Source organism: Lissotriton vulgaris, chromosome 7 (assembly GCF_964263255.1).
Source record: "Lissotriton vulgaris chromosome 7, aLisVul1.2, whole genome shotgun sequence".
In the NCBI taxonomy this organism is placed as follows: Eukaryota; Metazoa; Chordata; class Amphibia; order Caudata; family Salamandridae; genus Lissotriton; species Lissotriton vulgaris.
In genome coordinates, this window is record NC_141695.1 from 1,642,823,799 (window position 1) to 1,642,836,473 (window position 12,675).

General features: G+C 44.1%; 1 protein-coding gene across 1 annotated transcript in view; it reads left to right on the forward strand.

Moving 5' to 3' along the window:
* Positions 1–12,675, forward strand: part of ARFGEF2 (ARF guanine nucleotide exchange factor 2) — a 548,111-nt gene that overhangs the window by 191,290 nt on the left and 344,146 nt on the right. Inside the window, exons 7-8 of the mRNA XM_086932618.1 lie at positions 1,454–1,543; positions 11,812–11,960. Of these exons, the coding sequence (XP_086788744.1) occupies positions 1,454–1,543; positions 11,812–11,960 (239 nt within the window). The remainder of the gene's footprint in view (positions 1–1,453; positions 1,544–11,811; positions 11,961–12,675) is intronic.

The following is a 12,675-nucleotide window of genomic DNA, read 5'->3' on the forward strand; positions in this document are numbered from 1 at the left end:
TTTCTTTTCCCCTTTCCATTTTAGTACCTGGCTATTATATTCCATCTTCTGCGCCTTGACGCCTTTGGGCAAAGTTGCGCTTATATAAATCGCCAATCAAATCAAATCAAATCAAGAACAGATGCATACTGGTAAGTAGCATTTTCCTACCTGTCTGTAACTACAATTTTCCAGCATTGTTTTTTTTATTAGATTCACATGCAGCCCACCGCCCTCCTTATCTGAGGCTCACTAGTCCTCTGTATCCTATCTTTCTTGTGCTACGAAATGGAGGTATGATTCTCCCTAGGGGAAGTAGTGGGGCAGATGGATTTCTCCTTATAACTTTGGGGTCTTTCTGTCTGAGGATGTTAGACTACAAAATGGCTGTCTCTCTGGACGTTTCAGGCCCTATTTCTTGTTCTACATTAGCATATCAATAAAAATATTGTCTTGTGTAAATAGGACATTAATCCACAAACATATTGCTCCATTGTGTGTAGAGCTTGCATTGTTCACTCCAATGGGGCTATATTTTTGGAAACATTATTTAGGACAACATTTTGTTTGTCAGACGATATTCTGGTACGTTGGGGGTGTTTGAGCATAACCTAGAACTCCCAGCTAGATAACTGGGATTAGTTCAATCATGTGAATCTATGAAAAATACCACTGCTAGAGAACTAGTTAAATGCAAGTAACTGGTGTATTGCTTGTCGTGATCCGTAATGAAATGCCTCTCCCGATTCAGTGAAAAAAGGATGTTTTAGTCTTCTTAAAATACTGAACTGTATTTCTAGGTAAAGGAAAGCGACGCACATCAGATTACATTAATTTATAAATATCCTATGATTCATAGGTTTAAAATTAGCCTAACTTTTAACTTGTCATTTTTGAGTCACCAAATCAGTATGTCCAGTAAGACAAAATGTGAAAAGAGAAGATAGTTAATAACAATTTAGAAAACTGGGTGGCAAGCAAAAGACAGTAAGGACTGCATAGTTATAAATTGATGTAGGGTTAGTTTAGTTAGTCTTTTTCTTAAAGCTCATGCATTCATGAAATAGTTTGAATTGCTCGATGACAATGAGCAAGAATCATGGAATCTCCGGCAGTAACATATCTTAATTTAGAAATTACTTCTTTAGTTTTTCACTCTCTCCCACGCCAGTCAATGATTCAAAACTAATAATTATAAATTGAGGTTTGTCTATTAAAATATCGTATGATCAGATGTTGGTGCGTAAACATTGGTAAAATAGTAAACTTTAAATGCAGTACCATCAGCAGCTCCTAGACTGGAGCTATTATGCCATCATAGCATTTTTGACTCATGTTGGGTGATAATAATTCATTATACATGTATAGGTTAAAACTTCATTTCACTGTTTTATATGAAGAGCTGTGATTTGAAAATGTGAATTCTATTTGCAATACTTGTTGTAACTTTGAATCATATTTTTTTCATAAATAGAACACGAAGGAGAAACTGTTCAAGAGCATGACGGATCTCTGGAAGCTGTTGAATATATTTTGGAAGAGGTAGTTGCATCAGCAATTAAAGGTAGCCAAATCATCTTCGAACATGGTGCTATGTTTCTATTAATACACAAATATATATGCCATGACAGTGAAAATATATGTTTAGAGCAGTTGTACTTATAAAGGTGCTTTCATTTGTTTATTACTAAAGTGCAGAGGTCAAATTCGAGTTTTACCACAGTATAGGGAAGTTAACATGAGAAAAACAATTCTATCACAAACATATTACAGTATGTGTATATGTATATATATATATATATATATATATATATATATATATATATATCCGCTCCACTCGCACCAGCCTGTCGCACTCAGAGGCGGGTGCCTGCCAGTCGGGGGCGCACCCGACGTCAATGACTGCTCCAACAATCCCTCCCCGCAATCCTCGGGAAACAGGAGGCAGCACTCCAAAGGCAGGTTACACAAAGTTCCTTTATTATCTCACAAAGCGCTTTCGGCACTCGGCCTTCGTCAGTAATGAGACGCTGGCTCCAAACATCAACATGTATTTAAACACCCGCGTTGCTCGGGTAGTAAACATAAAGATAGGACTACCATAACAAATCAAATTGAAAAAGTGGCGGTCGCCATCTTGGAGTGATTGTAATCGCAATGTGTAATGCTGCCAGTAATACATCAGTATATATCGAATTCAAGAAAGCATACAATGCGACCGTGTCAGTCAAAGAATCACGCCCTGAATGGGCTAAATATCAGACGGTGTCTGTCAACTGAAAGGGTATAACATGTAGTGTTAAACTAAGATTGGAAATCGAAGTTGATCCCAAGCGCCATATGGCTACACTATTAACACAAACTGTAGTCCCATATTCTTCTTTGTTATAAAGCCCTGGATGGGCATAAATTCAACATAATGCCTGCAACGTATCACAATCCTAATGGGAAAAATACAATAGAAATTCATTCATCATATCGATTGAAAATAATTGAAGAACGTGAAGCAATGTTACTGTTAATACAAATTAAATCATCCCAGGTGTACTGCAAGATCCTCATGCATGTTCAGTCCAGTTGGCATTTTACTCGACAAGTCTATAATATACAATGATTCCAACCTCCTTAACTTTAAGAGTCTGTCACCACCCCTGACACTCACAGGGACAGAGTCCAAGCAGAAGAAAGTAAGCAATTCTCTGTTGCGTGCATGCTCTTTATCGAAGTGTCTCGCAACAGGATAACTGACATCTGCATTCTGGATCGCTCTCTGGTGCTCTAATATCCTTAGTTTCACCGGATTGGTTGTACTGCCCACATACCTTCTGCCACAAGGACATGTGAGACAGTACACCACGTAAGGCGTGGTACATGTGAGGAATTTTGAGATTCTCTTGGGCTCCTTTACACCTGGAATGCTGTACTGAGTTATACGTTTACTTCCCTTGCACGCCTTGCATCGTCCGCAGGGAAAGAAACCTTTCATAGGTTCAATTTTGGGTTTGGGTTTCAGTTCATCATGGTGACTATGGACCAAATAGTCTTTTAGTGCTCTTGCTTTTCTGAATGTGATCAAAGGATGGGAGGGCAGATCTTGCTTGATAACATTATCCGTCATCAGAATGTTCCAATGTTTACGCAAGATGCGTTTGATGTCTCCAGAATTCCTCGAATATGTGGTTATTAGTCGGAATTGCCCAGTCTCGGAAATGTCATCCTTTTCATGAGTTTGATCTTCCAGCAACTTGCTCCTATCAAGGTTCTCAACTTTGTTCAGTGCTTGTTTCAATGTAGTGGCATTGTATCCTCTAGCTTTGAACCTTTGTATGCAATTGCTGGCTGCTTTTTTGAACTCATTGTCCTTGGTATTGTTTCTCCTTATCCTTAAAAGTTCACCATAGGGTATACTATTGACCAAACTACTAGGATGCCCGCTGGTTGCATATAGTGTTGAATTCCCTGCGGTGGCCTTTCGAAAGAGTTTGGTGTGCAGATTGCCTCCTTCAATGAAAACTGTCAGATCTAGGTAATTCACTTCCTTTTGGCTGATTTCTCCTGTGAATTTCAAGTTATTCTCGTTGTTATTGAGTACTTCTAGATATTCTTCAGCCAACTCCACTGATCCTTCGATGATAATGAACAGGTCGTCTATATAACGATACCAACATCTCACCAGGTCGTTCCATTTGTTGTTGGCATTAGACCATGCCACCCGCTCCTCCCAATGCCCCACGAATAAATTCGCGAAGCTCGGGGCTGAGCAAGTGCCCATCGCCACGCCTGTTAGCTGTTTGTAGAGGTTTGTTCCAAAAAGGAAGATGTTATTCTCGAGGCAAAATCTTAAAAATTCAATCAACATTTTATTATGTTCGTAATATTTCACTGACCTACTTTCTAGAAACCAGGAAATAGCTTGTAGCCCTTCTTCATGCTCAATGCACGTGTACAAGCTGGCAATGTCGATGACCATCATAGTGTACCCATCCAGCCAAACCATCTTTTCAATACAGTTCAAGAAATGTTTCGTATCCTTCAGATAGGATTTCAAATTGACAACATGAGGAGAAAGAAAGGAGTCTACATATATAGACAAATTTTCAGTCAAGCTGCCCTGAGAGGCTACAATGGGCCTCCCGGGGGGATTCACCGGATCCTTATGTATCTTGGGTAGATAATAAAAGGTCGGGGTTACTGGATTTAGACATCTCAGAAACAAATGTTACTGACGAAGGCCGAGTGCCGAAAGCGCTTTGTGAGATAATAAAGGAACTTTGTGTAACCTGCCTTTGGAGTGCTGCCTCCTGTTTCCCGAGGATTGCGGGGAGGGATTGTTGGAGCAGATATATATATATATATATATATATATATATATATATAATCCAAAGGTTAAGTTTCAACTGAAATTCAGCAGTTATGGTTATCTTAAGTGACTCGTGCCCTAATGTAACTATAACTTGCGCCCCCACCATGCACATGTTTCTCACCAATAACTTCATTACAAATGTTGTAGTGATATTATTAATGATGTCATAGAAGATGTAATAGGTGGGGTAATTAGAAGTGCATGGCGAGGCCACAAGTTATAGTCAACTTAGGGTACAACTCATAGTTACTTAAGATTACTATAACTGGTGAATTTCAGTGGTTTTTAGAGTTTTAAACGTGTTGTTGTAACAGAAGGTTTCACCTAACTATAACATTACTTTAACCTTCGGTTTTTTCAGTGAATTTCTATTTTTTAATTTTTATTTATTTAAAGTAATATGACAATATGTAAATCCACCCCAGGCTGCACACAGCCTTCAGCCAGTGCGGCTGGGAGGTTGGCTGCAGGGCCTGGCCATTTGTCTTTTGTTCCTGTTTCATTGCTCAGTCTTCTCTGCACATTTTTGTGCTCTTTCCCAGTCTTTTGAGCTCGTATTTGTTGCCCTTCTGCTCCTGCTCCTCTTGTCTCTCCCGCGTCTCCCTTCGCTGCAAAGACCCCCCCCTCCCACAATTTGCCCGATTTCCACCTTCCCCTCTTCTGCTCTCCAGCGTGCCTTCTGCTGCCGCCCGCATCCCACTCGTGCACAGGCGCTCCTCCCCCGCTTAGGACCTACTTAATGGCAGCTGCTGTGTGACCACACCGCGGGCGCATCGCTGGCAAGTCCATCTACACCTGTCTGTGCCTGAACCGTGTGCAGTGTCACAGACATTGGTCTGTCCAACCGCCACACTACACTTACATTGACATGCTACCACTCGACACCAGACGCTGTCACAACCACTGCCCCCGCTCCACACCACTTTGTATGGCAGGACCTTTCTCATACACAACTGTCACTTCTCTTGCAGCATCTCTCTCTTGCCACTCTCCACACAAACATCACACTGCATTGCCTGCAAGCTCCTCAATACCAGATCCCTCTACAAACACACCACGAGGTCGGGAATCTCATCAACGCACATTCCCCAGACATTTTCTTTCTCACCAAAGACACCATCACTTGCACTACCTATATGAGTGAACAAGCCATGCTCCTAGAACACCATCTCAGCCACTGCACGACCATCTCAGGCAACCTTGCCCATCAACCACCAGGAACCCCGCACCTCCTTCAGCAACCTCCTCATTCACTTCATCACTTTCATTGCCATTAGATCCAACAACTTACTCCTGCTATGCCACCTCAATATTCGTCCCGATGACCCTATGGACCGCAATGCCACCGACCTCCTAGAGAATCTCGACAACATTGGACTCATGCCACGCGTACAATGCCCAACTCACACCACCGGGGACACACTTGACCCAGTCTTCACTGCCAGCAACAAAATTACCTTCGCCACCCCCGACTTCTCGCATGGACAGACCACTCAGTCGCACAGTTCCACATCAACGCACTCCATCCCACCAATCCAAAACCAACCATGAACTTCAGCTGCAGCTGGAACGATATAACTGAAGCAATCTGGAAGTACACCCTCCGATCTAACCAGCCGATCCTCTCAGACGACATAGAGAACCACCTTCAACAATTGGATCTCAGACTGTGCCAACACCCTGGTCCCCATGAAGAAGATCAAACACACAAGAACTCTAGCTCAAGCATGCTGGTACACGGAAGACCTAAGACTTCAAGCACTCTTGCAATCAACTGGAAAGAGGGTGGAGTACCAGCTGAGACGGTACCTCCAGAGACTCCTACAAATCTGCACTCAGAAGGTATCACTTACATATCATAGAAGCCGGGAAAGCGGCCCTTGTGCTCAGACTCTAATCGTGCTCCAACTTTGGCAAAGAACTCTTCAACATCATCAAAGAATTTACCAGCATAACAGCATCCTCCAACACCATCATCCCCTCACAGATTCTCTGTCACAACCTTTCTGAATTTTTCCACAACAAAATAATCAAAATCTACACCAACTTTGCACCCCAACTCCCCATAGAGGACATCATCACGCAACCCCCCCCCCCCCCCCTCCCCCCAACACCACCAGGAGCACGCACCTCCTAAGGAGCTAGAGCTCTCACACCACAGATGACACAACCAGAATCATGCTGACCATCCGCTCTGAGTCCCTCAGGCTCCTGCTCTCACCACATGTACAACCTGCGAAACACACTGATCAGCACCAACCTCACCACCGTCATCCACTCCTCCATCATCAGTGAAACTTTCTAAACAGCTGTAAAAACCCAGCTTTCACAGTTCTCCTGAAGAGACCCTCAGCCAACCCAAAACATCTCAGCAACTACAGGCCAATCTCGCTCCTACCCTTCCTGGACAAAGTCCTGGAGAAAGAGATCAACAAACAGCTCTGCCCATCTTTAACAGCACCACCTCCTGGACTATTCCCAGTCAGGGTTCCTCAGCAAGCACAGCAGAAAACTGCCCTCCTGGCAGCAACAGACATTTGGTCTACCATGGATGGAGGAGAAACTCAGTGGTGTTTGACACAGTCTTCAATGGCACCATCATCGCCAGACACCAGGACTCAGGAATTCAAGGGCTCACCCTCAGTTGGATCGCCTTCTTTCTCTCCAACAGGACACAACAAGCCAGACTCCACTCTCACCTCAGAACATAAGAAATTCCTCTGCGGAGTCCCCCAGGGCTCTGTCCTCAGCCCAATCCAGTTCAATGTTTACATGGCACCTCTCGTCCACATCATAAGAACCCACTGCATCAATTTTGTCTCCTTTGCCGATGACGCTCGGCTCATCCTATCCCTCACAGACGCAAACACCACCACCAAGGCCAACTTGACAGCATGCATGTCCAACATGGCCAGCTGTATTCAAGAGAACTCCCTCAAACTCAACACGAACAAAGCAGATAATAATGATCTTTGCACCTAGGATGACTCATGGTGGCCACCTGTCCTGGGTATCACGCCCACCCCCACAGACCTTGCCAGAAACCTTTGCATTATCCTTCACAACAAACTCACGATGAACAAACAGGTCAACGCTGTGATTGCATCCTGCTGTCACATCCTCAGAATGCTTCTCCAGATTTTCAAATGGCTCCCCATGCACACAAAACACATGGTCGCCCAGGCCCTCACCACCAGCAGACTCTACTACAGCAATGCACTGTATGTCGGCACCTCTAACCAACTCACTCGAAGACTCCAAACCACCCAAAACACTGCCACTAGACGCATCCTAGATGTTACACCATCACCACAAGGCAAATGACACACTAAGGTCATCAACAAAATATTTTCCTTGTTTTCTGAAGACCAAGCTACAATTTTCTTTTGTTTGTCAAGAGAGAACCCATAGTAAAGGAGGAGGGTTTACATTTGAACCCAGGCTGGACTGCATGCAAGGGCCAGGCGAATATACAGGAACGCCGCCGGGCTCCCCGGGTCCATATGCACTTCGTAAACCCTCTCATTTATCCTTTCAGCTGTTTGTAAAGCACGTAAACTAGCTGCTTTTAACATGCTAATTTTAATGCATAGAACGACTCAAGTACGGTATTTGGTGCTATATAAAACTGGTTGACAGGACACCTTTGGTAGGTTTAATCATATAGATGGCCTTCTATCCCAGTCAGTCGCCAGTCTCTGAAATTATCCTTCTGGACGAGTCGGCGGGACCCTGTGAGGTGTTAAGGGGTGACTTAGGAACATACCGAGGGAGGCGACGGAAGAAGGTTACAGGGTGGGGGCAATGGAATGGAAGAGCATTTATAGAGCGCATGGCTACCCGGAGGCCTCCCAGCGCTAAGTCACCGACACAGGAGGCCATAGGGACTAGGAAAAGAGCAAGGTCTTTAGTTGCTTCCAGAAAGCCATGAGTTCCGAAATTACGTGGAGGTGGAGAGGCAGGGAATTCCAGAGTTTGGAGGCATTATATGAGAAAAGTCTGCCACCACTCCTAGAACTCTTGATCTTAGGGATCTCTGACAGATGTAGATCATCTGATCGAAGGTTCTGACTGGCTTTGTAGGAACGAATCCTAGTGGAGATCGTGGGTGGGCTGAGTCCATGCCATGCTTTGTGTACCAGGCACAGAGCCTTAAACTGATCCGCTCCTGAACCGGGTGCCAGTGGAGGGTGCGAAGGGCCGGTCTGGCCGACAGCCTGTTGGAGTTTCCCGTCAGCAGTCTTGCTGCGCTGTTTTGAACGGTTTGAAGTTTCCTGACTGCGTTGATGGGAGCGCCTAGGTACAGTGCTTTCCCGTAGTCCAATCTGGATAGTATTAGTGATTGGACCAGTACTTTCTTCGCCACCAGGGGAAGGAGGGGCAGGACATTTTGTGCCATTCTAAGTAGGCCGTAGCAAAGAGTTGATGTTTTCCTGACTTGGGTCCTGAGACTGAGATCCTGGTCCAGCCATACCAGAGGCTCTTAATTTCTGATTTTGGGGTAGGGGCTGGACCCATGCTAGAGGGCCACATCAGACTGGGATTAAAACTGATAGTGTTACTCAAAATCCTAATCTCTGTTTTTCCTCCATTGAGTTTGAACTGGGAGTCGCCCATCCAGTTTGAGATGTCGTTTAGACAGGAGTAGAGGGTATGAATTTCCTGTTCGGGTTGATTGAGCCCGACCACCAGCTGAGTATCATCAGCGTAGGTGACTATACGAACACCATGTGGATCTAATCTGGCTGCTAGCTGGGACATGTAAACATTAAAACGGGTTGGGCTGAATGAGGAGCCCTGAGGCACCACGCACCGGAGGTGTGTATGTTTGGAGACAGTATTTTCATCAAAAAACCTGATAGGTTCTTCCCTCTACGGAAGAGGATAGCCATCGGAGCGCCGTGCCATCCACTCCTATGTTCCTGAGTCGCCGAATCAGAATCAAGTGATTCACCGTATCGAAAGCGGTGCTCAGGTCAAGGAGTAGAATGGCTGCCGAACCTCCTGAGTCCAGGGTTTTCCTGCTCTCCTTTACCACTGCCAGTAGAGCCGTTTCGGTACTTTGGCGTGGTCGGAAACCGGTTTGGGAGGGATGGAGCAGGTTACGGCTTTTGAGAAATCCGGAGAGAGTTGAATTAACGTGTTTCTCTGTTACCTTGCTTATGGCTGGGTGAAGGGATATTGGGCGATAGTTGCCCAGATCTGCCGGATCCAGATGGGGAATGGTTGTCTTGGGTGATGTCAATCCTTGTACACAGTAACCTGTGGGTTTCCCCTAGCCTGGGTAGCAAACGCCTTATAAAAAAAACCACCACACACTCTCCTCTCTGGCATGCCCCTATTTTTGACTGCAGACCTGAATTACACAAACAGCTGGCCACCACGCTGCCTGCATGATATAGTGCAAATAGCAATCAGACACCCGATACTAAGGCCTGTGCTACGTGCTCTCAGAGCACCTCTATGTGATCGTGCACACAGCCACCGTCCATGCTCAGCACCGATGACACTACTAGTCTGCAGACAGGAATATCCCATCTGGGCACCATGCTGTCTTCATGCGAGCATGTAAATAGCACCACAGCACAATGAAAAGATGCTTGTGGCTTCAGTACCACAGACTTGGACACCTGTCGGCATTCTCCCGGTGCTACGGTGGTCTGCATAGCGGTACCAAAAACAAGGGCGTGAACGAGCGAAAATTACAGGAAACAGCTTCTATGAGAAACAACCATCGTAGTCATTAACACGAAATGTGGCACTCCGTCTCCGGGAATGGAGGCACTAGTCCTGCAGTATGGTAGAGACAGTGGGTGGCGCGCTTGTAGGCTCACGCGGCCGGCGGAGTGTACATAGCCGTGTCTGGCAGTGCGACCATGAAAGTTTAGCTAGCACTCCGCCTTTCATCGTTCGAAGGCCAGTTACATCAATTACTATAATTTCTCGAAAATAACAGCAGGCCTACGGTAGCACTTAACAGACCTACCAGAGGGTCGCGAACACTGTCTGGAGCAGTACGAAGGGTATTCATACAGTGAGAAATGCGAAGAAGGCCGGTGGTAGTTTGCACAGGAGGGGCAGAGCAGACTGTCACCTTCACGAACCTCGAACGGATAGCGGTTCGGATGCACGGGGAGCAGAGGCATACTCAAAACAAGTAAGAGAAAGCATGCCCTCGGGTCAGCAGCCACTCCTAGTTTTACGGGACATGGATCACATTACTCGGGATGATCGGTTTAACTGTCCTTCACCAACAAGCTGGCAGCGTTGTGTGGAAAACATAGTGCATCCCAGCTAATTAAGGCGAGTGAGAGATCCAATCCTGGTTGACGGGGCTAAAAGGAGACAAGGTGGCAACAAGGAGGGACTAAGAAGCCTCCTTTTCAATGGTGAGCCTGCGTTTTGCATGCAGGATGACACCAGCTAATGAGAAAGATGGGCGGGACTTCAACTCCGCCTCTGAGAGCTTCGGAATCTGAATTGATTCCAAGAAGCTCTCGATGCCGAGAGCAGTGCATGCGCTGCTTTCGACAGCCGAGACCTAAAAATGAAAGGTATGGCCTCTCACACCCCCTGGTGTCATGCTTTATAATAAGCCATCCTTGCTCTCCAGAGAACTTTTCCAGTGGAGGGCCGGCACAACTAGTTCTATCAGAGATCTATGAAATTCTTAATTCATGTCTTAACAGATGTAATCTGAACAGCTATCTATTAGTCAATATTGACTGGATTCATAGTTTTTGACAATAATGATAACCTGGAATGCTCAGCCTTCAATTTACTTCTGATGAATCTTTCCATCGCTTACCTAACAAACCAAGGTTTTGCTTATTCAAAACACTCCCAAGTGTTGCTGATTTGATTGTCAACTAGTGTGTATGTCTTAGTGAAATATTTTCAGGCTTTTATTTTATTACTGTGTAGATAATTGAAACATTATAGAACTTTTCCATGCTCACTGGCTGAGGACTAAAGAAGGTTCTAGGTTTACCTCTCCGGACAAACTAGCTCTAAAGACTTGGCTCCTTTCTTACTCATCCTAATGTGGTTATGTCAGCCAGTCTATTATGCAGTCATTTTTCGGTATGTACTCTCATGTGCATGCATACAGTGCTAATGCTGATTAGTGTAGCATTCAGTCCTCTTTAACTTAAGCAAACTAGCACAAATGTTCTTTAAAAACCTATATTTATTAGCAGTTGGGTGTAGAAGTCTGTTGGGTGCAACACCTTACCTTTAAGTAACTGTACCCCAATTGAACACTCATCTGACCAGTGCCTGTTTTTCTACTGTGCTATTTTGTTTTTTTGTAGGATATTTTTATTTGTGTTAGCTACTTCACCTTTATACCGCAATCATTCAGCCATTTATGTGAAGAAATCTGTCACCCCAAATTGCTCAACATAAAAAAATTAATGAAATAGATCTTACGATGAACAATCAAGTAATGTTTTTTTTCTCTTTTTAAGAATTGGAAGAAAAACATTTTGTACCGGAAACTGTGAAAAAAACCTTGGAATCAGAAGCTGGCGACATATCCTATACTGGTGTTGTGGAGACTTTTCAGGCCAATGGATTAGCAGATGATGGGCAATCTGTATCTTCAACTGATAATTTGGTAGGACAATTTCTTGAATAATTTTGAAATACTTATTTAACTACATCAAGGGCAACCTTAAAAAAAATGTTTAAAACAAAACGGTTTTTATATAGATTTGATCTGATTATCTTACTGCATTTTGTACCTTTTAACCTTACCCCCTTTTGACAAATCTGTATGAAATATTTTAAGTACATAAACAGAAGTTTAATTCTGGAAAGTTCTGTTCTGATTAGCAAGAAGTTGAGAAGCTGTAGGGAGGGGTCCCTAATCATGTGTTTGTTCAAATTGTTAAATAGAATAGTTTTGTCAGAATATAGCTCAATCACAGCAGAATTCAGCAGTAACACATTTGTAATGCCGACACCAGCAGTTTATGTGTTTTTCTGTGTTATGAAAATAAGGGTGCTTTAGTGCTCATAGGTGGCAGATGTAGGAAGTGTCTTTTATGACATAGACTTGACTGGAAGTAGCTGGTTAAAAAATCACAAACTTCCTCAAATTCCATCACTGGCAAAGAAGTGTTTTTTTCGTGCATGTAGAGTAAGTGAAGTGGCCATTCAATGTTGAGGAGCATGCTTAGATTAACTTTATGGATATGGTTTTCACGAGTTTTCAATTGTAACCAGTAAGTGCGGGCTTGCTCTGGCTAAAAGTGATACCACTAGACTCCATAGCATCACAGACTGACAGTAATTCACAGTGCATGTATAGCTGGAGGTTGCTAATGTTT